Raw genomic sequence first — 27,669 nt, 5'->3', positions numbered from 1 at the left:
AAGTATCAGTCTCAAATGAATTTCTCATTTATTAAAAGTAAGAACTGCATTACCTTAGATGTAAAAGAAAGCTCTCACTGGCCCCCGAAGGCTTGGGTCAGCCTTTCCAGAGGCGACTTCCTCTTGCCTTGGTGATTCATCTTGACCTCAAGATGCTTGGTTCTAGAGTAGCCTATATTTCATTCCCGTATTTTCTACTTTCCTTATACTATAAATTTTTGTTATATGAAATAAACCACAGACTAATAAGGCAAATAGGAAGAAAAAAGGTTAAAAATGCTGTTTTAATACACTAAAAACATCCACCTCCATATCCAGCCCTAATGTGAAATAGTAACGCCTAGGCACCAACAGGTAATTAAATCCACATTTTGTTTCTGGCTTTCGCTTTCCACTGCTGGGTGGCCCTGTGAGGGCCATCCAGCCCTCCCCCATCTCCTCGATGTCCTGAAGCCTGGCTCAGCATTCTCTTCCTTACCTCAGGGAGACAAACGCAGGACAAATGAGATAAGAATCTGGCAAGAATAAGAATCTTGATTTCTTTGGAATCCAAATTATATTTTCATAAGATCATTTCATCAGCATTAAGCACCACGAATATGGGCAAGAATCCCTGCTAAACTTACTTTTGGAACAAAGAGATGCCATATTTTAAAACTGATGTTTTCAAGGAAAGAAATGTGCTCATGGGGCATGTGGTTTGTATCTGTGACCTGTCTACTCAAGCTCTGTGAACAGTGTTCCCTGGAAAGAGGGCGTCTCCAGGAGCCGCTCCTTAACAGACCCTTCCAGAAACATCCTGCGCCTCATCTGAGAATGACTGCAGCGCTGGGCAGATAACCCTCCCTTAAGAAGTCTCCAAGAGGCCGAGTCAAAAACATCCCCCCACCCAGTTTCTGAAATGGACCAAAGTCCATGATAACAACTAACTCACAGCAGACATCAAAAATTAAGTCAAACAGGCAGAATATGGTTAAGTAATTTCCCTCACCAGATCTATCTGCCTATATCATCAGAGGCTGTTTAAACTTGAGGCTATTTAAACTTTCTGCAGAGTGGAAAAGAACCTTGAGACATGAAAAGTTACTGCCATTGGAGGCAAAGGGGTTTTCTGGTTAAGCCTAGTTCAGTGAAACTGCATTTTACAAGCTGACTCAAAAAAGCAGGTAGTTTCCTAATATTCAAAATGTGTTTTCCTGAATCATCTATGACTCTGAAATATCTACTAGAACAAAAAGGGAGATGGCTACAAGAAAATGTTTTGGAAGCAGAGAACACACAAAAGCCGGCATTCATGTGGTAGCAAACACATCTCTTCTTTGTAAGGTCCAATGGGAATGTCCTCTCCAGACTCCAGATTTTGACTTATCATTATAAAATCTCACATGCTATTTATTCTCATCCCAAGTGCAGACCCCAAGAACTGAGGAAAGTAACTTGCTGCATTTCTACGATCTTAGGAAGATAGCTCACTCCTTTTTTGTACTTTTGAAACTATGAAGGACCTATGGTCTCAGTGAGGGATATTAGAGGAAATATATGCCATGTCCACTTAAAAAATGAGTTTTGGAGTGTCATTACTTCCAGACTGTTAGAAATCATGGGAGACTGTAGTCATGGCTCCACCAGAAGAGCCGGGGAGAGCCTCTGCAAAGCCCAGGTGCAGGGGCATGGCAGTACTTGCAGAAGTGGTCCTTAGGGGTTTCTGAGCCACACAACAAAGTTTAGAGACAATGCAGTGGAGCAGGTAGGCAGAAACTGGTGAATTACCTCCACAGAATATGTAACAGGCAGTTCTCTAAAGACCCTAGCATCCCGCCAGACTCCCAGGATGAAATGATTAATTCCTACAAACCTGTACTTTTCTGGTAGTGATTCATTCCTCCTCTCTCACTGGGTACAAACAGAATTTGCTGTCTTAATAGCAACAGCCTTAGGATAATGCCTCATTTTTATATAGTAGTTGTGCAGGCCTGAGTCCAACTTCACATAAGCCTATTATACTACAATAGATCCAAAGCACAAGCAGTTACACGGTCCCTAACTACAGGACAGAGCCTTATTTTTGGGAACCGCAGTCAGCCACACATCAGGGGACCAGGAGCCAGGAGTGGGCGCTTGCCATCTCAGAGTGGGAACGGGAGAGCCGGAGCACCTAACCAGACCCAGGGGGCATTTCCACACCACCACCGCCAACCACCCAATTACCATATGCTGCCTAAAAAGACACTTGCCCCTTCTTTTTGGACCAACCTCTAGAAAAGTCTTAGCACACCTTCCAAAAGGCAAAACCTTTTACATTTATTTATCTCTTTGGCAATTTCACTCAAATACCATATGATTTCACTCATGTGTGGAATTTAAGAAACAAAACAGATGAACATAGAGGAAGGGAAGAAAAAATAAGATAAAAACAGGGGAAGCAAACCATAAGGGACTCTTAAATACAGAGAACTGTGGTGGGGGGGGGGGGGATGGGCTAGATGGGCGATGGGCTTTAAGGAGGGCACTTGTTAGGATGAGCACTAGGTGCTATATGTAAGTGATGAATCACTGAATTCTACTGCTGAAACCATTATGACACTATATGTTAACTAACTTGGATTTAAATAAAGTTTATAAGAAATCACATATTTCATTTCTAACAAGCAAACTTTAAAACTCATTTCTAGAGTAAACCCAGACCAGACCCAGCAGAGCACATCTGGTGAGAATGCGAATTGGGGGCTGCTGGGTGCACAGCTGCCGTGGGGACGCTTGACCCAAGCAAGTCCGTGAAGTGGTCTGAGTGAAGGTGGCCGCGCCCCAACCTGAGCTCCTATTACTTCCAACTCCGCCTTTAGGTGGAGGTCTTGTATAAACGGGCGATTCTGATAACTCTGCCACCTCCATCTTTTTTTTTTTTTTTTTTTTTTTAAAGAAAAGAACCAGAATTACTCTAACGAAACATTTCCAACCGAACGCCTGATGTGTCATTCATCTTATTCCCCATTATTACCCCTGGCAAGACATACCGGCCACCGGGCTCTGAACAAAACAAAAACGAGATGCTGTGTTTATTCTCCTGTCCTGTTACTCTAACCATTCAGAGTTCTAGGACTTCCTATTTAGTAAACTCAAAAAGCAGAACAGAAAAAACAAATGACTCAAAGCAGAAGGATCTGGGAAACGAAATCGCTGCAAAAGAGCAATGCTTTCTAACCTGCTCACTGCCCTCCTGCCAACCGCATCACACACCACGAATCCTCTGCAAGACCGAGTGGGAAAAGCCCACCATCTGGGCCCAGACACTGGGCCCGCTCCTCTGTCAGCAGCCCCTTCCAAATGACGCTGAGGGCGAGACACTTCCGGGCTACAAATGAGGGGCTGTGCTTCAGAAACACAGGAATCCTCAATGTGGCAAGTTAAATAAAACCCCTATTTACGGTCAAATAACCTTTTTAGAGAATTTGGTCTAGCAGTTTAGAAACAGAACACGTGCTCATCTCAGTGGGAATGGAAGACTTAGTTGATGTGACTGTCCACCCCCCCCCTCCCCCCAGCTCATTTTATGGAGGACTCTGCGTATCTGTGCGTGATGGAAGCCTGGATTCCAAAGTCTCCTGTCGATGTATTTTGTTGGCTTTGGGATTCCATCAGGACAGATCACGGGATTCTCCACACCGCACCCCTTCTGTAGAAGGCACAGCTACGTGCGTATTTTCTGACAACGATCAGATCTGTGTGGCTGGCGGTCAGCTCAGGTGCAGGCTGGTTCGGGGCGCACTCCCTGCATTCCGCTGTGCCGCCCTGAGGATGCCAGGGCTCCTGCTTCAATCGGAGCAGATCCGCTTTCACCCTCAGGGCTTGGTGTAGCATTTAACTTAAAGTGACAGGCTCTTCTGCTTATGTAAAATTGACAAGCTTAAACACACTGCCCTAGAACACCTGACAGAAAACCAGGTGACGGCACTGGGCAGGGCAGGCAATTTCTTCCTGAATCCTCAGACTTTACCCCTGACACCCCCAACTTTTTGCTCCTGCTTCTGTGCCTGGCACCACTTAGCACACAGTGACTGTTTGAAAGGACTGGTGACAAACTGTCACTTATAGACAGAAACAGGCTGCTTCCTAACAGAGCCAAGACTAGCTACATTCACCCAAGAAAGTGCTGTTGCAGCTTACCTTATCGCTGTCCAGTGTGTTCTGAGACGTCCGTGAGGCAATTGAAATGGTGTCAGGCTGGCTGCTCCCATCGCCCTGGCTATCCAGATCCTCTCCGTCCCTGAAGAAGCAAACACACTTTTCATTCCTGACACTGCGGGGTTGGTCAAGACTGGTGCATAGCGTCTATGAGTCGCTGGAGAGACAGATTTGTTCAGAGAGGCACGAATCTATCTGCGTGACTGCTGCCACCAGCATCGCGTGAGCGGTGACCGACCCCTCTCGGCTGCGCGCCGGGATGAGTGGCGGACGTGTGCCCCCTGCTTAATTCGCACAACGGTAAAACACAGGTGTGGTACTTCTGCCTCAGAAATGAGAAACGCAAACAGCGAAGTGACAGTACAGCTGGTCCTGGTCACATGCACGACCTACATATGTGTCCAGATTCACACTTGCGGTGGGAAAGGGGAACACACAGGGATTTGTACCCAGCCCTTCATTTTCTTTAGGCCGAAGGGGGGTTCTCATCGTGACAAAGCAATTTCATTACTAAGGATGATGTCATACATACAGTGTGTTTAAAAAAAATATTCCTCAGGATATTTAAGAAAAACAATCTGTGAAAAATAGTAAGTTAACACTGCCTTGTTCTCTTCCTATTAAATAAACAAACTTACCGAAAGGCCCCCAGCACTTACCTCCTTCCCTTCTGTCTCGTGGCCGGTGCCGTCTTGGGGATGTGAATGGGCTCCTTCAGGGCCCCTTTCAGGTGAATTGTCCTTTCCTGTATCACTTCGCGGATGTGCTTTATCCAGTCCTGCTTGTTTTCTATGCTGGAAGCCTTAACGAGGCGTGAGAGTCCATCAGGACACAGAAGGGGTCCCCCTTCCAGAACCTGCTCTAACCACACTCAGGTCTCCCACATTCCCTGAGTTTCCCCATCTCAAAAATAACTTTTCAGCAGAAAAGCAACTGCATCCCATGTTTAATTTGCCATTTTGAGTATTTTTTCATCAAAACCATTTTCATTTTATAGCACATACGTTACTCCAGGATTATTTTCACAATCAGCAATTCCCCAGTCCCTAAACCTTTTAAGGGGCACCTGGGTGGCACAGTCGGTTAAGTGTCCGACTTTGGCTCAGGTCGTGATCTCACAGTTCGTGGGTTCAAGCCCCGTGTCGGGCTCTGTGCTGACAGCTCAGAGCCTAGATCTGCTTCAGATTCTGTGGCTTCCTCTCTCTCTCTGCTCCTCCCCGGGCAGAGAGAAACTGGTTGGACCAGTTTCCTTACTGCCAATTACAGACGGTGGATTTACCCCGGTTCCACTACAACTTCTGAAAACGTGCTCCAAACAGGACACACAGTGGATACTCAGTATTTGTGGAATGAACACATATGGCATCACTTTGCCCACACTTTTTTCTTTTACTTTGCCTCAAAGGAGGTTTTTTTTTTCTTTTTTTTCTTTTTGCACGTTCTGGGCCTTAGTAACAGTTTTTCATTTCCTTGTAAGAAACATCAACTTCCTATGACATAAGCATAAGTCCTTGTAAATGACCGAAACAGTTGTCAGAGGGGTCGCAGCTGAGCCCCTGGTGGAGAGGGGCCAAGTGTTTTCTCATGGTGCACCTTGTCTTCAAAAACAGCAAGTCGGAGCCCATGTTGGGAAAGGAAATTAAAATTGAGACTCTTTTTTCTAAATAAAATGTTTTCACTGGAGGATGTGTCTTTAAAGTCACTGAGGGCTAGGAACAAGGGACTAAATGCGGGGAGGCGGGGGGGCAAAAAGGAGCCTCTTGCTCCCATTCCCACACCTGAGAGTGGAAGGCAGTAACCCAAGTGCTTCTGGGGCCAGAGGCAGGGCGATCAGGGACTAAGGGAGCCTGTGCAGGAAACCAAAGTGTCTCAGGGTGGACACCTCTGAAAACTACAGATCTACTGGCATTTAAATGCCTGATGCAAACATTCAGGTTAAGCAAAGAGAAGCATCTGAGAAAGAACATTTGGCAGAGTTTAGAGACAACTGAGGGAAACTGTTACTATGGTTCAGAAATAAATGGAATTCTCATGATTTAACAGTGAGGTGATCATTACATTTATGGAGAGGAATTCTCCTGACCTTAAAGAAATTAAACAAGGGAAAAAGGTGCCAGGTTTTGAGAAATAGTAACAGAAAGGCAAGCCAGCTAAAGTACTAAGTAAAAGGTCCCACTGGTCTGAGAGATGGGAACAATCCGATGCAGACTCTTGGTAGTTTTCATGTTTCAGGAAGGATTTAGAAATAAGACTCTCCTTTCCAGGGCACAACGTAAAAAAGACCAACGTTTCGTGTTACAACTACCAGCGCCCCTGCCACCACCATCATCACCTCCACCAGCGCAGCCATCTTCTCCACCGCCACCTCTGCTCCCCCCTCCACCTCCACCACCACCACCACCAGCGTCTCCATCACAACCGCCTCCACGTCCACCACCTCCTCCACTTCCGCCACCGCCTTCTCCACCACCGCTCCCACCATCGTCCCCGTCTTTGCTGGCATCTCCACCTCCACCATGATCTCTGCCATCACCTCCATCACCACCGCCTCCATTTCCACCACCGCTTCTATCGCTTCCAATGTGATCTCTGTCTCCATCACCACCTCCATCCCCACCTCCACCACTCCTATCACCACCTTCACCTCCATCTCCACCTCCTCCCCCTCCCCCTCCAAGGCCTCCCCTCCTCTGCCTCCACCACTTCCAGCTCCACCACCACCTCCACCACCTCCATCTCCTCCATCACCGCCTCGGTTTCCATCTCCATCACCACAGAGCAATCTCTAAAATGAATGAGGACATCACTTTCTTTAGCCTTTCCTTGGAAAGCAGAAAAATATTACCCAAAATTCCCTAAAAGACTCTCCTCTGATAAAGCCTAAAGGAAACCTTATTCTTGAATTGCATCATGAGTGTTTTATTATGTCCTACATGAAAGTAGTCCCTGTCTGGCTCAAACATCTGGCACTATCTCTTGGATGCACCCTTTGATATCTATCACTATAGCTAATCTGGAGAGATGCTTCCTATGACTTGGAAGTTTTGTGGTTTTGAGTATACTTTAAAATTTTATGCCTTAGGAAAGTTATCTAATATTTAGCTATCAGTGCAATTTATACTTTATAGGGCTTTATGCCAATAGTAACAAGAACACACTGGGTTGGTAATCACATATTCATTGCAAAACAATCCATCATTTCCATGGGAATAAAGACCTTAGAAACACAATACTTTCACCAAAGTACAAATTCTGTAAGAGCGAGGTATCGATGAGTAACTCATAGTTGCTGGAAATACTGCTGAGAGATTAAAAGGAATGTACGAGACAGGATCACTGGCATGCCAATTCACACACCAGAGTCCTATTAAGCTTTTGGCTCATCTCCCAATATTCTACAAATCTTCAGCAACATCTTTCACAAAACATTCCGAAATCGCCATGGTTTTTCCAGATAGACCGTTCCATCTGTATTTTCTCAAACACAGAAAGAGGGAAGTACACAAGATACCCTTAGAGCCCTGTGCCTTTCCTAGGAGAGGCTAGTATGATTAAAGCAGAGTTCAAATAAAATACCCAAACATATTTTATTTTCCTCCCCCCCCAAATACACACACACACATCCCCCCCAAAAAGCACCCTTAATGTTTTTGAATGCTTTAAATCCTAACATTATTGACCCCTGTAACTGATCGTTATCCCCCTTTTTCTCTTCTCCCTATTTAGAAAGCAAAGAGCCTGAGACCCCATGAAGACTCTTGGCATGTTCAGCCTTGAAACTGCCCAAGGCCTTCACAAGTTCACCAGGTGCCTGTTTCCCTTTGGAAAGTAAGTGAAGTGTGCAATGGGACCTGCTGACCCGCATCTCCTTCCTCTTGTATCTCAACGTCCTGCATCTCTTGCGGAGCTCACTCACCCTTCTGCAGACGGCAAGAGTGGGAGAAGCTTAAAAACGTCCTTCTCCATTTGACCCTTGGTAGGCAAGCGAAAGTTTAGCTCAAGGCGTTTCGCCCCATGACACCAAACTGAACTTATTCTACTATTCTTTTTGTGGTAATCGCCGATCCCAACAGAACACAAAAAGAACAAATAAAATGATATGAAAACCAATGTTTCAACAACAGGAAGAAAAAGCACACACAGCCTCCATAAACTTGTCACACCGCACATTCCCGAGCCTCACAGACGTACCTTAAGGACGATTTTATTGTCTGAGGCTGGCGTCCTCCCCACCCACAGCGCAAACTTGCAAGGGTCTCCTTCCACGTGCTCTGTGACACCCAGCTCTGAGGTCTGGATACAAACGTAATTAAAAGGTTAGAGGACAGAAACAATTCCGGCAGGACACAGAACAAAGACCAAGAAAACGGTTTTGGGGGACTTGTGGTCACGTTAGGTTACAACACCACAGTCTGTTTCCATTGACAGGTAATCCTTGGATCTTTAGTTAAAACGAGGAAATTTTGTTCTCAGGCCACACATGATTGGTCGCAGCCCTTTCACTTGCTCTGAGCACTGCTGCTGGGGATCCTGGTGTAGGTCAACCAGCACATACAGAGGAAGGAAACCAAAATATCTAAAGATCGTGTTATCTGGAAAATCAGGAGCTGACTATTGGCAACCTGTAAACGACGAAATGAATCTGTCCTAGTTGCAGAGGAGCCTGCCATGCGTTTTCGGCATGAACGAAGTGGCTTCGCAGAAGGCGGAGATGTCTTCACGGTTATTTCCCAATTTGTTTGTCAAAAGCATTAACCTTTAGCGTTGCACCAACAAGTTTAAGGGCCAAGAGACAAAATGTCTCTCTGTGACACATGCCGCTGTGCTGTGTGCACATGAAAGAGCGTAGGTGAAGGTCAGCATCTTCAGTCCCGCCCCCACAATCAAGTTCACCCCTGGTGCATTCTCCTCCCTCCAGCAAAGGAAGTGATTCATAACTGTGGCCTCGGAGGGAACCTTAACTTTTAAAAGATAAATTAAATGAAGATGTATCAGCTTCTAAAACAGACTAGCTTGGTCTCTGAGGACAGATTAAAGTCAGCCTAGTGAAATTACTAGCCAGCAATGTTGCTGGTCTTCCTTCCAGTTAGAATATGATCTAAAATGATGTAAGGTGGGCTGTGAGCCAGAAGACAATCTCAAACAGGACATAAGCCAAGGAAAATGGTATGAAAATCATTAGTTTGAACTTGCAAATCCCAGATTATTATTAAGACGATTTCTACATTGGTAGTATTTTATTACTTTGGGAACTTGATTAATCTACGGATGCCATAAAAATGTGTAACGTGGACATTGTTCAAGTATCTGCCGATATTTGTAAGTGATCCACCATATCTTGTGTAAAGAAGACACCAAACTCTACTGCATTTTCTATTCTTTCTCTGGTGGTGATTTTCAATGAGCTCTGCTCCATCCTTTGTCCCATCCTCCGCCAGCCTGGCCCTGCCCAGCAGTTCTGTGTCAACAGCCCCTGAGACAGTCCCACTGAGGGAACATGGAAATACAGCAGATCCAGTGGGTGATACGGCCTGAGACCATCCTTAGAGTCAACGTGTGGTTTACAGAGAGACTCCTTGGGCTTTGCTCCTTGTGGAAAAGAGGCATCAGGTATGTTCTTTTGCCAGAAAGCACACTCACAAGTTAAAAAAGAATTCAAATGTAATACAGTATCGACCCAGCACTCCAGGAAAGCTGTCTCTCTACAGATGGGATTGTGGATCGTTAAAACTATTTTTGCTTATATGTATTTTCTTTAATAACCCTACTTTGCTATTGCAAAGAACCATAAATGTACTTAATTTTCACACACTTTTTATCTTTATGGGGGAAAAAAAATCCCACCTTATCACGAAGAGCCTACAGCAAGCCCACCAGGAAGACTGCTTAAGTATATGCCAATGTTGTGAATGAAAAATTAATTAGAATGATATGAGAACTTACTTAATCGAAGTCTCATATGATTAATTTATTTATGAAGCTAGTTACGGCACACAAGACATAAATTGAAATTCACTAAAAAGGTGTTTTCTCGGCCTACGTTAAGAGTCTATGGCATTTAGAAAAAAACAGGTTTTCTAAGTTCAGCGAAGCTAAAACCATGCGCTCCCTCTAGTGGACTTGAGACTGCAGGAAAATTTCCCTGTGGAAGATGAAAACCTTACAATTTCAGACTTCCACCTCGGAGCAGAGTTTGGGAGGTTAAACTGAAAGCAACAAGCAGTAATTTTTTTCTAGCTGCAAAAAGGTCACGAGTGTGTTACCTTAAAATTTACAATTCTGAACGTCCGTACTTACAAACAATTTGCTTTTATAAAGGTACTTGCTTCTCCCACTGGAATCTTTCACTTCTTTACTAAATACTAAAGACATTTCAAAAAGGAAGAGATGCCGTTCTCGACCCTTTCGAATTAAGGTTTTTGGGTCCCACACTTGGAAGGATTCCTGCAGGATGAGTTCTCCCTGAGACTCAATATTTTCGTCAAACCCTACAACATAAAAGAAAGGGGAGCACACTCAATTTGAAAGAAAAGTAAAAAAGGATGCACAAGACAGCAATGTGACTATTTAAACATTTGTTCAGTGCCCATCAACTAAATCTCAGATTAGTTTCCCATCTGGGCCCCCGACTCCGGTTTCCCAGCACTGACCCCACCTAACAAAGTCTGACAAAGGAGAATTCTTCCTAAAACATGACTTTGCCTATATTTGCTCTTACTCAAAAAAATAAGGCAATTTTTCTTCATGACTTTATTTTTTCAATTCAATCTTAGGGTGGCACTCACACCATTTGAGATTTGGTTGAACTCCCTACTTCTCTTCAGCCTTTACTCACAGCATTCCATCATATGAACCTCCTACCCTGTCCAGAATGGTCCCGGACCTTCCCCAGGCCGTCACCCACCCCCAGCCTGCGTCCTGATCCTCTGCCTCCTCAGCCTAGAACACCCTTCTTGGACGTTCTGCCACAGGCCGAGCCTTTCCCCAAGGCTCTGGTCTGGCCTTCCTTGGGTTCTCCCCCTCTTGGAGTGCAGAATTCTTCATGTGTGTCACACTCTGGCCACAGGGGTGGGTTTCCCCCTGCTCCTCCCTTCGTGGAAGGGGCCTGCTGTGTGGACTTTCAACTCCCAGGGCTTCGCAAAGTGGTCTGATACCTGCGGCAGGGGCTGCTAGCCCTCTCTCAACTACTGGCCTCCCTTTCTCCTCCACAGACAGAAGCCCCGCGGCCGCTCAGATAAGCACGATATCTCCCAGCCCCTCGGCAGCTAGGACAACTCAGGCCACGCTGGGAGTCCTGTGTACAACTTCTAGTTTCGACCCTTCTAGCTGCTCCTTGCCCTCCCTCTTTCCTCACTTTCTCTCTGCTGGACGGAATGGTAACGTGGTCTTGACACATCCTGAACCGAGCCAACCAAACAGCATTTAAGCAGGGGAGAGAGTGAACGGAGCCCGAGTCCTCGATGGTGCCGTGAAGGGCTGCCACACCAGCTCAGGGGTTCACGTCAGAGAAAAAAAAAGCCTCCTGGCCTCTGACTTTTGGGGCTCTGCTGCAAACAGCTGCACCCGTGCCCCAACTAGTTCCCTTGCTCGATACTAGCGATGATGGAGACAAACAATAAAAAAGCATCTGGGGCAAGACTACTTCTCGTAAATAATTCTGCGTATGCTGATAGTAAGATTTAAACTCTGTAATGCAGAAAGAGCCTTTCTAAACACAAGCATCCGTGGAAATCTCACTTGCAACGATAACTTTTAATTTTATTTATCTGACTCTTCACCACATCGTACATTATGTTACACGCCACCACATTCAAAGCTCTCGTAAGTGATACAATGGATACAGATATGGGGAAACAACAAGCTTTTTGAAGGGTTTTTATCATCACAGGGGACTGATCTTGCCTCCCTCCTACCCATCCATCCACGCGGAGACCAGATTGCCTAAGGCAAGTGACACAAGGTGCTACTGGGGTTCCAAGTGCAGACAGGCTGTTCTCTAGTTAATGGTCAAGGACATGCTTTTAATGAGGTCGAAGTACTTTCCGTAATCCTTAAGGGAAGCAATGAAACCAGTTCTTCTCAAAAAGAAGGTACTCACGTCTAAACTCTTAACTCCCACCCAAGCATAGAGGCGCAAAGCCAAGACTTCCAGGGGGTGGGAAATCCACTTAGACCAGTGTCAGGAGGAAGTGCACGGACGCGCTGGGGACATGCAGAGCCCATTACCTTCCAGCATGCTGAGGTGCATGGCATCGTTGGCCCGCTTTGGCACACTAAGCATCACCTCGAGGCCGTCTTTTATCTCCCCTTTTCCTTCCTCACAGCAAGTGAGTAGCTCCTGTAAAAGACCAATACCGTCAACTAGCCAAACGCCGAAAGCTCTGCCAACAAGATCTTTGCAGCAAAGAGTATGAAAAATCCACGATTTTCAAGATAACAGCAGAATGTGGTCAACTGGGCACATATTCGCATAGAAAATCAATTACTGCCTCTTTACGCAACGAATGGAGGGGTCTGTCCTGCTCAAATCAGGATGTTTCTTCAGATCAGAGCAAACCAGATGCAGTCACTGTTTAAGATGAAACCGGTGGACAGATCAACTACCAAGCCTCAAAAATGACAAACAGAAACACTCGATTAGTACAGTAAAGCATAATCAGCTACTGGTTTTATCTGAAGGTCACGGCCGAGTCCAGCCAGGACTGCTATGCCTCCCGCGGCAGCCCAGTGTGATCCTAAACTCCTTGGTGCTGTTAGTGCCAAGCCCCATCTACCCTGGAGCTCCCAGGCCGTGAGCGAGAACACGAGCGGCAGCCGTGTCTACGTTAAATGCTGTCACTCTGTGTGCAGGACGTTTGGAAAAGCGTGAATGATCTAATCACACTTGCCCGAGTGTGATTATGTTTCAGATCTACTTAGAGGAACATCTGCTGTTAAATGAATGCGAACAAGGACAATAAATCCACATTCTGGCAGGGTCCAAGACTCTTTCTTACCACAGTATGGTTATAATCAGTCAGTAATAGTAATCACAGCTTTCCGTGTCCTAGTGGCCGACCAAAGGCACAGGGCACTGCACTCAGCTTTGGTCCCACAGTGGACAGTTTTAGAGCAACTTGCACCAGACAAGCATGTTTACTCATGACCAGATGTTTTTTGCCTATTATTCTAAGCAGATTGGCAAAAAAAAAGTGTTTAAAAATGCTATATGGAGAAATTAACTTCACTGTCAAAAACATTCGTCGGGGACCTCAACAGAGCTTATAATTATTCTCCTTAAAACCCCCGGGAAGAATAACGTGAGGCTTATAAATTAAAGCCCTATTTTAATAGTGATTAACTAGATGTGAGGTCACCGAGGAAGAGGTCTTTAGTGGAACCACATGCTAAAAACAAGATTCTTAAATGCTGAGGACACCAAAAGGTAAACCGCCTTTGCACAAATAAAAAGCAGTGGGCTGATGTGAATGTGAACGACTTAACCTCCTGACTTCTAGTTCACGTTTGTGGCAACCTCCTACTTCTGCTGAGGGTCATACAAGCACTTCATAGGATTCTGATACAGAAATGCAGGAGTGCTTTCCCAATAGAAATATCCCATATGATACCATTTTCACAAAAGAATACTACAGCCATTTCTGTGTCTAGAGTTTTCTCATTAGCAAAGAGTTTCAGGATCTCATTACTCCATCTCTGAACTTCTTTTATATCCAGGAAATTTACATACCACCTTCCTACTGCTGTGTGAGGCCAGGGACATAGATGCGTAATATACTGTTAGCAAGAGGAGTGGACAGTCGGTACGTTCTGATGCTTAATAACATTCTCCAGCCAAGGATACAGCAGGATAAACATCATCAGGTAGAGGTTGTAAATTATTATTCTTATAGTGAAGAAAATGTGCACTGATTTTTATATAATGCATTCTGTGACAACCATCACAAATTCTAAGTTTCCTTTACTGTTCTACAATTAAGACTAGACATTAAATTACAAATGTGGCTGGTTTTTTTTTTTTTTTGAGGTATAATTGACATGCAACATTATGCTAGTTTTAAGAGCACAACATAAGGATCTGATATTTGTATACACTGCTTAATGATCACAGGAAGTCTAGTTAATATCCGCCACCATACATAGCTACAGGATGACTTTAATTATCATCATTTATAATCAAGAAAAAGTAGAGGTCAGTTTGACTCAAATACTCGGGATTTGTGTGAACAACATGTTCTAGAAATATGTGTGTGCCATGTGACTAGACGTAAGAGGGAGAAAGCTGCCTGAGGGTAAATTACCTGGGCTTCAGCCCCATTTGGGTCTCGAGCTGAGCCCAGACAACAGGGATCCAGCGATGATTCCGGGCACAGCCCTCACCCTCACAGGCTCGTTTCTACACCTGCAGACCAGCAGTGTTATGAGGTAAACCTAAAGTCTGCAAAGTACACAGCAAAGAGCGTGGTCCACAGCCAGCAAGCCACACTGGGACACAGATACCACGTTACCCAGGCTTGACAATCCCGCCTTCCTTCCTCAGTTTATGTTACGGACCAGACTCAGCAAAGCTCCGGTGCATAACGAGGAATATTCTCTCATTTACCTGCCACACTGAGAAACTGATCAGGGTAATAAATAGCAATGAATTAAAAAAATTAAATGTCTTGGTGTTATTTAAAAAATTCAGGGTACTTTACATAAACAGAAAAACGCCAGAAGAGTAATGCGCAATTCACAAAATTTTGCATGCAGAAGATGCTTCATACATACTTTTAAAAGAAGCTGATACTTTGTTATTCGCTGAACCGGCTTAATAAGGTAAGAAGAGATGGAATTGGCTAATCCATGCCGCTGCTGTATTTCCTAAATTAAGAAGAAAATAGAGAGAGATGAACGTTACTGTAATGTTAATTATAGCATTTGAATTAGCATGAACTAAAAATGCACTTTTTACCTCCAAAATGACTATACACATATCACTGTTGTTGTATAAAGAAAAACAGAAATCACTGTTCTTTTAATACGCTGGACATGAGAACGGGTGATCACTTTGAACCAGAAGGTGGCGCGTCCAATCCACATTGCTGGCTCTCCCGTGCAGATCTCAACTAGGCCAAGCCTACAACCTCTGCTCTGGGCCCGCGCTGGCCTCCAGCTCCCCCGGCCCAGCCCGGGGCCACTCAGTCCAGACAGGAGCCAGGGACGGGGATGGGGACAGGGCGCACCCTCTCCCACCGCAGCTCCTAAGCGTTTGCCTTGGCGTCGCCTTGGCCAAGACCACGTCCCCGCCCCTGGCCTGACTCCCCTTCACTAACGAGTTCGCACACCATGGAGGATTCCCTCCACGTGCTCTCAGACTTTCCACGCCCACGAGCGGTACTTGCGTCATCTTTTGGCTCTTAACACTCTTCTCAGAAAATCTTCAAAAAAACCCCACCACCACCAAAAAAAGGCTATCTCCTCACATTCTATGCTTCCAACGAGATTCAAACACCACTACACTCTTGTGTTCTCAATCTGCTTGTCACTTCGATGAAGCTCATGGGGACCTGTGCGCGTGTTGTGCCAGGATTCCTGTGAGTCGCTGCCGATGGGAGTGCTGGCTGCAGGACAGCCACCAAGCGACTTGTCCCTCACATGCCACCCAGGTTCAAAACTTAGCAATTCTTCCTCTGCCTTCCTGATCACGAAATGTAGTTTAAAACTTTCTCTTCAATTTGCAATTGTTCAAAAATGTGCAATTTATCATTTAATGATTACGATACACACATTCATAATTTCACATCTAAAACATCTTTCATATAGAATATAATGATCTCAAGTACAGGTCACTGAGTTCTGACAAATGTCAACACACTTGCAAACAATTCCCAAACCAAGGTGCAGAACATTTCCAACATCACAGGAAGTTCTTCAGGTCCCTTTCTAACAAATTCCCCCACCCACACCCCACCACCACCAAGAGGCAACCCCTATTCTGATTACTATTGCCAGATTAGTTTTGCATATTCTAGAATTTCACACAAAAGGAACCACACAGAATGTACTCCTTCATATCTAGCTTCTCTCAGCCCATGTTTTGGAGATTAATCTATGCTACTTACATATCAAGAATTTATCCTTTTATACAGTTGAGAAGTATCCCATTTCATGCATACCCAACATTTGAAAGATACTATAATGTCTTTTTAGTGCCTTGTTTTAATAACATTCAGAAATACATCTCTGATACTTCTGAACACCAATCTATTTTTGTTGACACCCTTAATACCTCATCATAGGATTATACTATTAAAAAATGACAAGAGAGGAATGAATACCCAATGGGTAAAAGATAGTCTATTCAACAAATGGTGCTGGGAAAACTGGACAGCAACATGCAAAAGAAAGAAATTGGACCACTTTCTAACATCACACACAAAAATAAATTCAAAATGGATTAAAGACCTAAATGTGACCTGAAACCATAAAAATCCTATAAGAGAGCACAAGCAATAATTTCTCGACATTGGATATAGTAACTTCTTTCTAGATATGTCTCCTGAGACAAGGGAAATAAAAGCTAAAATAAGCCATTGGGACTACATCAAAATAAAAAGCTTCTGCACAGCAAAGGAAACAACCAACAAAACTAAAAGGCAACCTACTTAATGGGAGAAGATATTTACAAATGACATATCCGATAAAGGGTTAATATGCAAAATATATAAAAACTGATATAATTCAACACCAAAAACCAAATGATTCAATTAAAAAATGGGCAGAAGCTATGAATAAATATTACAAATAAGACATACAGGTGGCCAACAGACACTCGAAAGATGTTCAACATTGCTCATCATCAGGGAAATACAAATCAAAACCATAGTTATGACCTTACACCTGTCAGAATGACTAAAATAAAAAATACAAGACGCAACAGGTGTTGGAGAGGATGTGGAGGAAAAGAACTCTCCTATGCTGCTGATGGGAATGCAAACTGGTACAGCCACTGTGGAGAGCAGAATGGAGGTTCTTCCAAAAGTTAAAAGTAGATCTACTCTATTATCTAGGAATCACACTACTAGGTATTTACCAAAAAAATACCAAGACACTAATTCAAAGGGATACATGCACCCCTATGTTTATAGCAGCATAATCTACAATAGCCAAATTATGTAAGCAGCCAAGATGTGGTATGTATGTGTGTGTATATACACACACACACGCACACACACACACACACACACACACACACACACACACACAGGAATATTACTCAGCCATAAAAAAGAATGAAATCTTGTCATCTGCAATAACACGGACAGAGCTGGAGAGTATAATGCTAAGTGAAAAAGACAAATATCATATGATTTTCACTCATATGTGGAATTTAAGAAGCAAAACAAATGAACAAAGGAAAAGAGAGAGAGAAACCAAGAAACAGACTCTTAACTACAGAGAACAAATGATGGTTACCAGAATAGAGGGAGGTGGGGGGATGGGAGAGATGGGGAATGGGGATTAAAGAGTACACTATCATGATAAAAAAATTAAATTATTAAAAAGAATAAAGACATAAAGTTACAGAGAGAGAGGGAGGCAAACCACAAGAGACTCTTAAGGACCGAGAAGAAACTGAGGGTGGATGGGGGGTAGGGGAGAGGGGAAAGTGGGTGATGTCGTGAAGGAGGGCACTTGCTGGCATGAGCACTGGGTGTTGTATGGAAACGAATCTGACAATATATTATATTTAAAAATAAAAATAAGGGGGGCCTGGGTGGCGCAGTCGGTTAAGCGTCCGACTTCAGCCAGGTCACGATCTCGCGGTCCGTGAGCTCGAGCCCCGCGTCGGGCTCTGGGCTGATGGCTCGGAGCCTGGAGCCTGTTTCCGATTCTGTGTCTCCCTCTCTCTCTGCCCCTCCCCCGTTCATGCTCTGTCTCTCTCTGTCCCAAAAATAAATAAAAAACGTTGAAAAAAAAATTTTTTTAAATAAAAATAAAAAAATAAAGACAAAAACGGCTACATGATCCCAGTATTCTTCCAAAATACCTGACAAAGGTTTCATCCTGCTAAAACAATAGAGCTTCCTTTTTCTAAAAAGCTGTTAAGGGTATTAACAAAAACTTCTGTGCTTCTAAAATTTTACTTTGAATGGTGGGGGGCAAAGAATTGGGGGTAAAGGGAGGATCTAGCTCACTGGTCAGTGGCATATCTAACACCATAATTTGCGCTTTGCCTTTGTATTAAGCTGTTTACATGCAACAACATCCTTGCTGGGAAGGTGGGCACTTTGGGTTATCCACCACTCCATGCTAAGCACCTATGACCAGGCACATTGAGTTAAGAGCCCCAAAAAGATGTGGGATCATGCTGGACAATGAATACTGAAGGCAAGTAATTTGTGAAATCCCCAAATCAGACAAGCGTAATTTCTTTAAAGATGTTTTAAGGACAAAGGTTTTGGTTTTTTTGTTGTTGTTGTTGTTTTTTAATGGCTTTGATTCCAAAGCCATTTGATTTGATTAAATGTGCCACATGCTCTCAGTGCTTAGGCCTTAAATGATTCTAACTCTGCACAGAGCCATGGTGTTGAGTTTCACCTGATGGCAAAGACCCAGGGTCATGCGAAAAACAGAAAAAAAAAAGGCGGGGGGAGGGCGGGCAGCACTGGGCTGGGAGCTGACTTTATATTTACAAAGGCAATGATGTATAATTGCTAGTCAGGAGAATGACAACTAAAACAAGGCCATCTACAGGGCTTCACCTCAAAGATACAAGCTAAAATTTATTCTCATTTCCCAGACTTCCAGAGAAGGGCAGAGTATCACACATGGCAATGCCCCAGCGTAAAGACAGAAACAAATCTAATGTTCTCACAGCCTTGTGAGAAATTATACATAACATCAAAAAGTACTCCCATCTCTTAATCAAGATGTATTTGACACACATTTAACTACATTCTGGAGACCCAAAAAGCATTCTGTAAATTATATCAATAAGGCTCTATCCTCTTTCGTACTAAATAACCTCCCTGCAATATCTTTCCAAAAAAGATGACCTACATCTACAACAATGGGAATATAATTAATAAGCCTCCCAATGGTCCTAGGGACAGTGCTATCTGTAAAAATTTTATTGGCAGGCTACTTTTGGAATAACATAAAAATGAGAAAAATAAATGACTAAAAAGGATTCAAAGATTCAAAGATTATTTTTGTTTCACAGAGAGTAAAAGAAGCTGAAAAGTTTGTACCTTCTGTATAACATGATATTACACCTAAAATTACCATAAATTGTAAGTAATGTCATATACACATGTACATGCTAAAATCTTAGATCTTTTTTTAAAAATTTTTAATGTTTATTTTATTTTTGAGAGAGAGACAGAGCATGAGTGGGGGAGGGGCAGAGAGAGAGGGAGACACAGAATCCGAAGTAGGCTCCAGGCTCTGAACTGTCAGCACAGAGCCCGATGCCGGGCTAGAACCCACGAATGATGAGATCATGACCTGAGCTGAAGTCGGACGCTTAACTGACTGAGCCACCCAGGATCTCCTAGAAGAATCTTTCAATAACAGAAGAATATATAACAATATCCCACCATAAATATGACAGATAAACAGGAAAATACTGTATCATCAAATAGGTGAAAGTTAGGAGTGATGCTGCATTTTATGTATACCAAATACAACTTAGAAGATTCCACAGCTTCATCAGGAATCTATTACTTACATCAAAGTAGGACCCTGCATGCTCTAGTATCAGCTGAGTAGAATCCGGCTTATTTTTGCAATATGTGACATACATCTGAAACTTGTCTGCCTATAAACAACAACAACAACAAATTAGAATCTCTCTTTCAAATGGCAGTACCTCAAAATATGATAAACTTTTATGCAGAAAAGAAGCTGTGGGGATAAAGGAAATTTAAGCTCTAAATAAAAGAAACCCTATTTTATATGGAAAGCTGTTAAAAATGAGAAACACATCCTATCAGTATACACACCTCCAGAAGCTTCCCTTGGCCCAGTAAGTCAGGGCTGGGCACACCCACTCTGTTCCAGTTGCCAGTGCAAACCCAGGCATCACATGTGGATGGCAGGGCACTACCACCAGGTGACTGTCTGGCTCTCCTCCCAACTGCACAACATCCCCCCTCCCACCTTGCCAACCTGGCCCCCCAGACATGGCTGCGCATTCATGTTTATCTACGCATTTCCAGGACCACGTGCAGGACTGACACACTAAATGTTCCATTTCAAACCATCACTATTGCCAATAAAAAGCTCGGTCCACGTTAATAACTAGTTGGAGAATGTAAGCCTTTGAGGCAAAGTCCATTTCTCCGTAAGCAGACTCTGTAGAAGATGGTGACATACGAGAAATGGACCACATTCCTTTCTAACTTCCTGCAAAGCCACCAAACAACCGTGAGAACAAGTAGCCGAGGTTTCATTACCCAAGTAACAAAGCAGTGTCCAACGTCCTCTGGCAACTGCTCATATTTTTCCAGCTCTTTCAGGAATATGCTGCAGAGAGTAAAAATGGTACTGTATTATTAAGATGTCTTAAAACATTTAGTAGTGAGATAGATATGCCAGAAATCAGGCCAAGCATATCACTTCAATCAAATACAGTGAAACATCTGTGCCGTCTAGATTTTAAGGATTTAATAACCCATGTAGCTCTTAACTCGACTAAGTTATTGTGACTTTCAAACAGCTACTCAGTTTAGCCTTTAAACACTTTCTAATACAAATTTTAACCTAGCAGCTTTACTTTTGGGCAAGTGCTATGTTCAGTAGCTGAGGATATAATTTAGGGATGTAAATGAACACTCAGAAGAACCCACTTAGATTTCAGTGTCTTGTGCTGGGGTGGGGGCAGGGGAGTGAGGGAGACCCCAGCATCTCTGGCTCTAGCAGTATCTCTCCATAGGCTAGAGGGCTGTGCAGACGCTATCAAAAGGAGCTTCTGTTTCTTAAAAAACAAACAAACAAAAAAACCAAAAACCCAAAACCAAAAAAACCTTAAAAATAAAGCCATGTGCCTCCTGTGGCCACTGGACAGTGTATTTTAGTTTGGTCAGACTACACATCTGTTCTGTCCTCAGTGCCTTCTCCCCTCTTGTTCAGAAAGACCAAGGGGTGGCCAGCAGCCACGCACAATTCTTCTTTCTTTTCATCCTAAGTAACTGATATAGCAGCTGACGACATAGCTTGGGAGAAACGAGGGTTCCTCCAAAAACAGTTTTCCCAATCTCATTTCTATAGCAGGTAAGAACAAACATAAAGTCGAGTCTCTATCATGATAGGTTCAACAACGTCAGTCTTTTGGAAGAAAGTCTGATAGTCTTCATTCGAATTTCAACAAAATCACTGAAATGGATGCTTAACTCAGTTGGGAGCTTTCATTTCTTGTTAGGAAACTTCAGCACCATATCTAGATTTCAAGAGTAACCAGCTCCCCAGAGATAAAGCCACTCACTTATTGTGAAACTCATAGATTTCCTGCATGTTCCCGAAGATGACGAGCTCTCTGTTTACGATGCCGGCCGGGATCTCCTCCACCCCGCTGGTCATCTCCCACAGGTATGTCTGGCCGGGAGGGAAGCAGAGGGATTACACAAAAACCCAAGAGCACATGTCCAAGAAACGGCTGTTCCTGCCTCTAGAATACGTACCCAGAGCTCACGAATCACTGACAATCGATCTGAAGTATGGAACCTTTCCCGAAACATGAAAAACTATTTTCCAGAAAAGCCCCCCCAGTTGCTGTGAGCCCTTCAGAGTAGTTCCTCGGGCTCCAGCTTGAGACTCTCCATTCCTGGTGTCAGACTTGGGAGCTAACCTCCCTGCTCTCTGAGGTACGACAACTATTCTTTAAACTACTGAGTATCAGTTGCGAATCATAATTAGAAGGCACATTTCTCTGAAGCTGCTGTAAAGTTCTGTACAAAGAGGATGGGAGCCAGGCCGTCATGTGACGAGCGGAATGACAGGATTAGTGCTGTATCATCTCTGTGATGAGCAAAACATGGGCCTGGAAACTCACGGAAGGGTGGGAACAAGAAACAGGCTGCTTAAGCACACTGAAAATCTCGAGAACAACAACGGCAACAAGGGTGATTATTTTAAGAATTACCAACAGTCAGGGAGAAAACAGCGCGCTTAGACTGGATCTAAATAAACAAGCAAGAAAACTTACTTACATCCATACACTCCCGGAGGTCCCTCACGTAAGCCTTTTCAGTTTGAATTAGCTCCGCCATTATGAACCTTGAACACAGGAAGACCGGGAAGGGCTTAGTTCACAGTCAGGACACGGGCTTATCTGAACTATGTACTTTTACGGCTTATGAAATAATGAGAGTTTTCAAAGCAGTAGTCAGTAATGTGTTTGGGGAATTAAACCAAGAAGAGACAGAACAGTAACAGCGTAAAGCCACCAATTCAAAGGGAAAACATTTTGTTGAGGTACGCCAGCAGGTCACGTTTTCTCCATCAGCACCACTGACACTTGGGGGCAGATAATGCTTTGCCGGGGGGCCGTCCTGTGAACTGCAGGATGTTAGTGGGATCCCCGGTCTCCATCCCCGAGACGCCAATAGCATTGCCCCCTCCCATTGTGTGACAACCAGAAATGTCAACACACATGGCCAAGCATCCCCTGGGGGTCACAACTGCCCCCAGCTGAGAACTGCTGGTTTAGGACAATCTTTGGAACGTCTGGTACAGTTTACTAATTGGCAATTTTGAAACATCTCCACGTGTTATTTTTTTCTCCTTGGTACTACTAGTCATGATCTACTGATGACAAATGACACTAAAACAATTTGTCAACCCCATATGAAATGGAGGCACGGGAACAAAAAAAAGACACGGCTTCTGAAGCAAGTGATAAGGGGACAGTGCACACAGTGAGTCTGAACATCACAAGGTATCATTGCCGTCCGGTTTCAAAGCACACACAGCAGTGAAGTCCAAGCGACATTTTCTTCACTTTTTCAATGAATCCCAGCAGGTTCTTAAAGACTGGCTTACTCTTTCCTGCGGGCCGACTTCCGTTTTTCTTCGTTAAGTTCATGAGCAGCATCGCGAAGCTTCACCTCTGACCCAGGGACACTGGCGGGGATTATGTCCAGCTGAAGACTTTTACTCTGTGGAGGAAGAGAGCCAATGAACTTGAGTTAATTAGATCCGGGGAGGACATGAGGAAGAACACCATGGTTTATTCTGTTTGCACAGAGCAATTTACCGATTTGTTGGAATCTGAAGAAATCCCCAGGGCTTTCTCCAAAGAGGTCCTGTACTTCTCCATCCGCAGAGAGAAATCCCTGTACCTCTTATCCACAGCAGTGACACATTTTTTTATCTCTGCTGCATGGGCATGCCCTTTTTCACAAAAGCCATCAGCCAGCTGTATCAATAGCTTCACTCTCTCTTTGGTTTGCTGCGGAAACAACAACAGGAAAGTATTGTGAGGCAAATGAACTCAACTGCCAGAACCGGAGACACAGTGGCAACTTGCCTGCAACTCTGAGCTCCCGACAGGGAAAAACTGCTGGTCAGAGAAATGTCCCCTGAAGCTCCAAGTCCACCAATTCACCCCCTGATCCCGGCCTGGCCGCTTCCCCACAGAGAATGGCATGTTTACGACCGCAAAAACCAACCCGAATCTAGCCCTTCTCTTGGCGTGGCTTCATCTGGTGGACGCCCGAGAGACACCTGTGGAAGGGATACATATGTGTCTCCCGTGGCCCCGTGGCCCCCACCGCTGCTCCCTGCCCATTCATCCCTTGCGCCCACGGGGATGGAAGGCCCGCTGAGATCCTGGCAAAGGAACCCCCACACCGCAGACACTCGGTGAAATCCTTGAAGTGACTCTGCACTGCACATTCGTTTCTTTTTCAATTCTCGGTAGAAATGAAGGAAAGATCGCTAGCCAGGAAATGATCTTTAGAGAAGCATATTAAATGCTCTTCACTGTTTTAGAACTCCCTCTCAAAAATTATTTCATTTGTACGTGTACTTAGAAAAGATACTTCAATTAAGTTAAACACAACCGCCTTGGTTTTCATACAGTTCAGGAGAACCACAAAACATTGGTTTAATATCTATGGCAGTAACGTCCCTCAAAACTCTTGAGTTTTCAACACCTGTTTTCATCACATCCATTGGTTACTAGAGCAAGGCTTCCTTCGACAGTCCTGCTGGCATTTCAGACGAGTACTGTTCCTCTTCCGGAAGGGAACCTGATTTTCTCCACTAACCTTTATCTACGAAATCTTTACGACCAACACTCAGGAAGGTGACTTTAAAAATCCCCAAAAGGTGCACCGGAGAGCAGGGGCCTCAAAGTAAAAATCCCCAAAAGGATAAAGGTCAGGGCTCAAAACCTGGATAAATTTTCCTAGTTTGCACAGGAAGTCTGAGGCAGCACGTCCTCGGCGACCGGCAAAGGCAGCTGTAGAATCCTCGGGCTGCGCATGCACGCCCCGGGCAACCTGCATCCAGCCCCGTGCTCCAGGCACACGCCCGGTCTGTGCTTCCTTGCACCACGGCCCCTCCTGCCTGGAATGCTACTCTGTGGCTCCCTAGTGTCTTTGCTCAACCAAAGGCCACCTTCTCAATAGGCCCTCCCTCCCTGAGTCCCTTAAAAGTACAAGTCACCTTCCTGCCCCAACTATCCTCACTGGGCCTGCTCCACTCTCTCCCGGGACACGGGTCACCTGCCACAAGGATATAGTTGACTTACTACTGTTACCGTATGCCACTATCTTCTTAGAATGTAACCACCACAGGCCTGGGATATTTGGGGTTTTTTGCTTACTAATATCTTATTCACCTTTCGTGTGCCTGGCACATAGTAGACAGTCACCAAATATTTACTGAAAATTAAGTTAACGTTAGGTTTTACGGGAAAATAGGTATATGCTTGTACCTTTAATGGGGTATGGCAGTTACTCTGAACAGGCATTAATACTTAAAAAATGAAAACAGAACTCAGATATAATAATCTGTGAAAAAAAATGGTTATTGCAAAATTCTATAAAAGCTGTTTATTAGAAAAAGTCAGCAAAACTTAAAACACCCTGAAGTTTTTAGGACTTTCATCTGGTGTGGAAATGGGCTCAAGTAGAGTGAGCTAATCAACCAAACCACATGATCTATCAACACCTTTCTGGATATGCTAAGACGAATTATAAACCAAAGACCTAAAAAGTCAAAGTTTCACAAGTGGAACCATAAATTCCAAAAGGGACTTAACTTAGAACCATTATTAAATTTTAACATCAAAGAGAATATGAGAAAGGCAGGACTGTTTAAAAACTGGGTTGCCTGGAGGCACCTGGGCGCCTCAGTTGGTTAAGCCTCTGACTCTTGGTTTCGGCTCAGGCCATAATCTCACGGTACCTGGGACCCCTCATCGGGTTCTGTGCTGACAGCGTGAAGCCTGCTTGGGGTTCTCTCTCTGCCCCTCCCCGGCTCTCTTTCATCTCAGAATAAATAAGTAAATAAACTTAAAACAACAAAAAAAATTGGGCTGCCTGGATGAGGTTACACTGCTGGGTGCCAATATACTAATGTGCTGAGAAGCACAGAGAAGTTGTATTGTGCCACCATGAAAGCATTTCTTCTCTTCCACCGTCCAAGCACCACTGGTGAAAGGGTACTGCAAGTTATGTGTAGTGTCTCTTCAAGGAGTCAAGAAAACTGTTTCATATTTTAAGCACTGGGGTCACAGGAGTGAAGATAAAACAAAACAAAACAAAAAAACAATGCAGCTTGCCTACATTCAAAGAGAAAACAAAACACTGAAAAACTATAGGAAGATGTCTGCATAACACACGTCACAAAATAGATGAGTTGAATGCATGTCACGCCAACAGGCGGATGGTGATTAGGACACTAGATGCAGCAGGAAGGTGGGCTAGAGACAAAGCCTGGTGGCTTACAAACTTCATTTAAACAAAAGACGCCAATCAGGCAGTCAAGGCTTCTTGAAGATGTGTGGCCAAGCCTGTCCCTCAAAGATGGCAACCCTCCCTCCACCATGTCTATTTGTCTTACTACTTCACAGTAGATGTATATATATTTACCCCAACTAGAAACTGCAGTCCATGAGCCCAGCACCCAGAGCAGTTCTGGCACACTGCAACCGCGTGATTAATAATGATGGGGTGAATGGTGTGATAAAAATTAAGGATGATGAATCTGCTAAGTCACGAGCTCTCAATACATTTTTATTTTAACTGATTTTTTTTAATGTTTATTATTTTGAGAGAGAGAGAGAGACAGAATACGATCAGGAGAGGGGCAGAGAGAGGGGGAGACAGAATCCGAAGCAGGCTCCAGGCTCTGAGCTGTCAGCACAGAGCCCGACACAGGGCTCGAACCCACGAACCGTAAGATCATGACCTGAGTCGAAGTCGGACACTTAACCCATGGAGCCACCAAGCACTCCTAATTTATTTTTAAAATGCATGCATAGAAATCAAAACTTCAAAGGTAAAAAGGATACAAAGTGAAAAGTCTCCTTACTCCACCTTCCTATGAGGTGTCTCAATGATCAGCTTCATGTGTTACCATTCTAGACACATTTTATTATACAGAGGGGTGTACGTATGTATGTATGTATTTCTCTCTTTGTACCTAAATGCTTGTACACACAAACCCTGCTCTGCACCCAGCATTTTTCGTTTAACAACTCTCAGACATCCTTCACTATCGGAACACGAGCAGTACGCTTGTTTTAGGCTTGGCGCTGCACAAGATTTCCATGAGCTAATGTGCTCCCACTGAATGGACTTTCATGTTGTTTCTGTTCTTTTCCTAAGCCAGGAAAAAACTGCACGTGTCTGAGCATGTGTAGCTAGTCTAGTTTCAAGATGTGGGACGGCTGGGGCAGAAGGGATGTCCATCTGTGACACTGAGCGGTTAACGTGGTGACACATCCCCCCCATCCCCAGAGGTCGACTCCATTCACCAGCCCCCTCCAAGGTGCAGCCCCCCCCATCCCCAGAGATCGACTCCATTTACCAGCACCCCCCCCCCCCAAAGGTGCAGCCATAACCTTTTTGGTATCTGCCAATACCTGGGTGAAAACAGAACACAGTATACTTCTGATTTATAGTTTTCTTATTTTAAGTAAATTTGATAATTTCATATATTTAAAAGCCATTTAGAATTCCTTTCCTGGGAGCCCTCTTTAATATCTCTTGTCCATTTTCTTGTTTACTCTTATTGATTTGTAAAAGCTCTTTACGACTGAGAAATCAGCCCTCTGTGATAGGAATTGCGTATTTATCCTATTTGCTTTCTTTCACTTATGTTGGCCTACCCTTTAGAAATTCATACATTTTTGTGTATGTGATTTTATCATTTTTTAGAGCTTTGGGTTTTGTGTCCCGTTATTTTTTCTAGTCATTTCAGGTTTTCATTGTTGATACATTTACCTTGCTATCAAGGTGGGATACGAATCCAACTTAGTTTTTCTCTAGAATG

The 27,669-nt window shown here is 44.0% G+C and overlaps 1 protein-coding gene across 4 annotated transcripts in view; it reads right to left on the bottom strand.

Annotated features, from left to right (window-relative positions):
- Positions 1-27,669, bottom strand: part of TRIO (trio Rho guanine nucleotide exchange factor) — a 355,586-nt gene that overhangs the window by 86,064 nt on the left and 241,853 nt on the right. For all 4 annotated transcript variants that reach the window (XR_013554624.2, XM_060634370.3, XM_060634366.3 and 1 more), the window contains 12 exons: positions 23,420-23,614; positions 23,206-23,321; positions 22,374-22,440; positions 21,650-21,759; positions 20,622-20,691; positions 19,895-19,984; positions 14,950-15,042; positions 12,409-12,520; positions 10,480-10,670; positions 8,374-8,475; positions 4,842-4,984; positions 4,165-4,264 (listed from right to left, as the gene is read on the bottom strand). Coding sequence is in view for 3 of the 4 variants with exons in the window: in XM_060634370.3 (XP_060490353.1) it covers positions 4,165-4,264; positions 4,842-4,984; positions 8,374-8,475; positions 10,480-10,670; positions 12,409-12,520; positions 14,950-15,042; positions 19,895-19,984; positions 20,622-20,691; positions 21,650-21,759; positions 22,374-22,440; positions 23,206-23,321; positions 23,420-23,614 (1,389 nt within the window). In the remaining variant the exon portion in view is untranslated. The remainder of the gene's footprint in view (positions 1-4,164; positions 4,265-4,841; positions 4,985-8,373; positions 8,476-10,479; positions 10,671-12,408; positions 12,521-14,949; positions 15,043-19,894; positions 19,985-20,621; positions 20,692-21,649; positions 21,760-22,373; positions 22,441-23,205; positions 23,322-23,419; positions 23,615-27,669) is intronic.

This window comes from Panthera onca, chromosome A1 (genome assembly GCF_046562875.1).
Source record: "Panthera onca isolate mPanOnc1 chromosome A1, mPanOnc1 haplotype 2, whole genome shotgun sequence".
In the NCBI taxonomy this organism is placed as follows: domain Eukaryota; kingdom Metazoa; phylum Chordata; class Mammalia; order Carnivora; family Felidae; genus Panthera; species Panthera onca.
The sequence above is the reverse complement of the archived record's forward strand: the minus strand, read 5'-3'. Positions and strand labels throughout refer to the sequence as shown.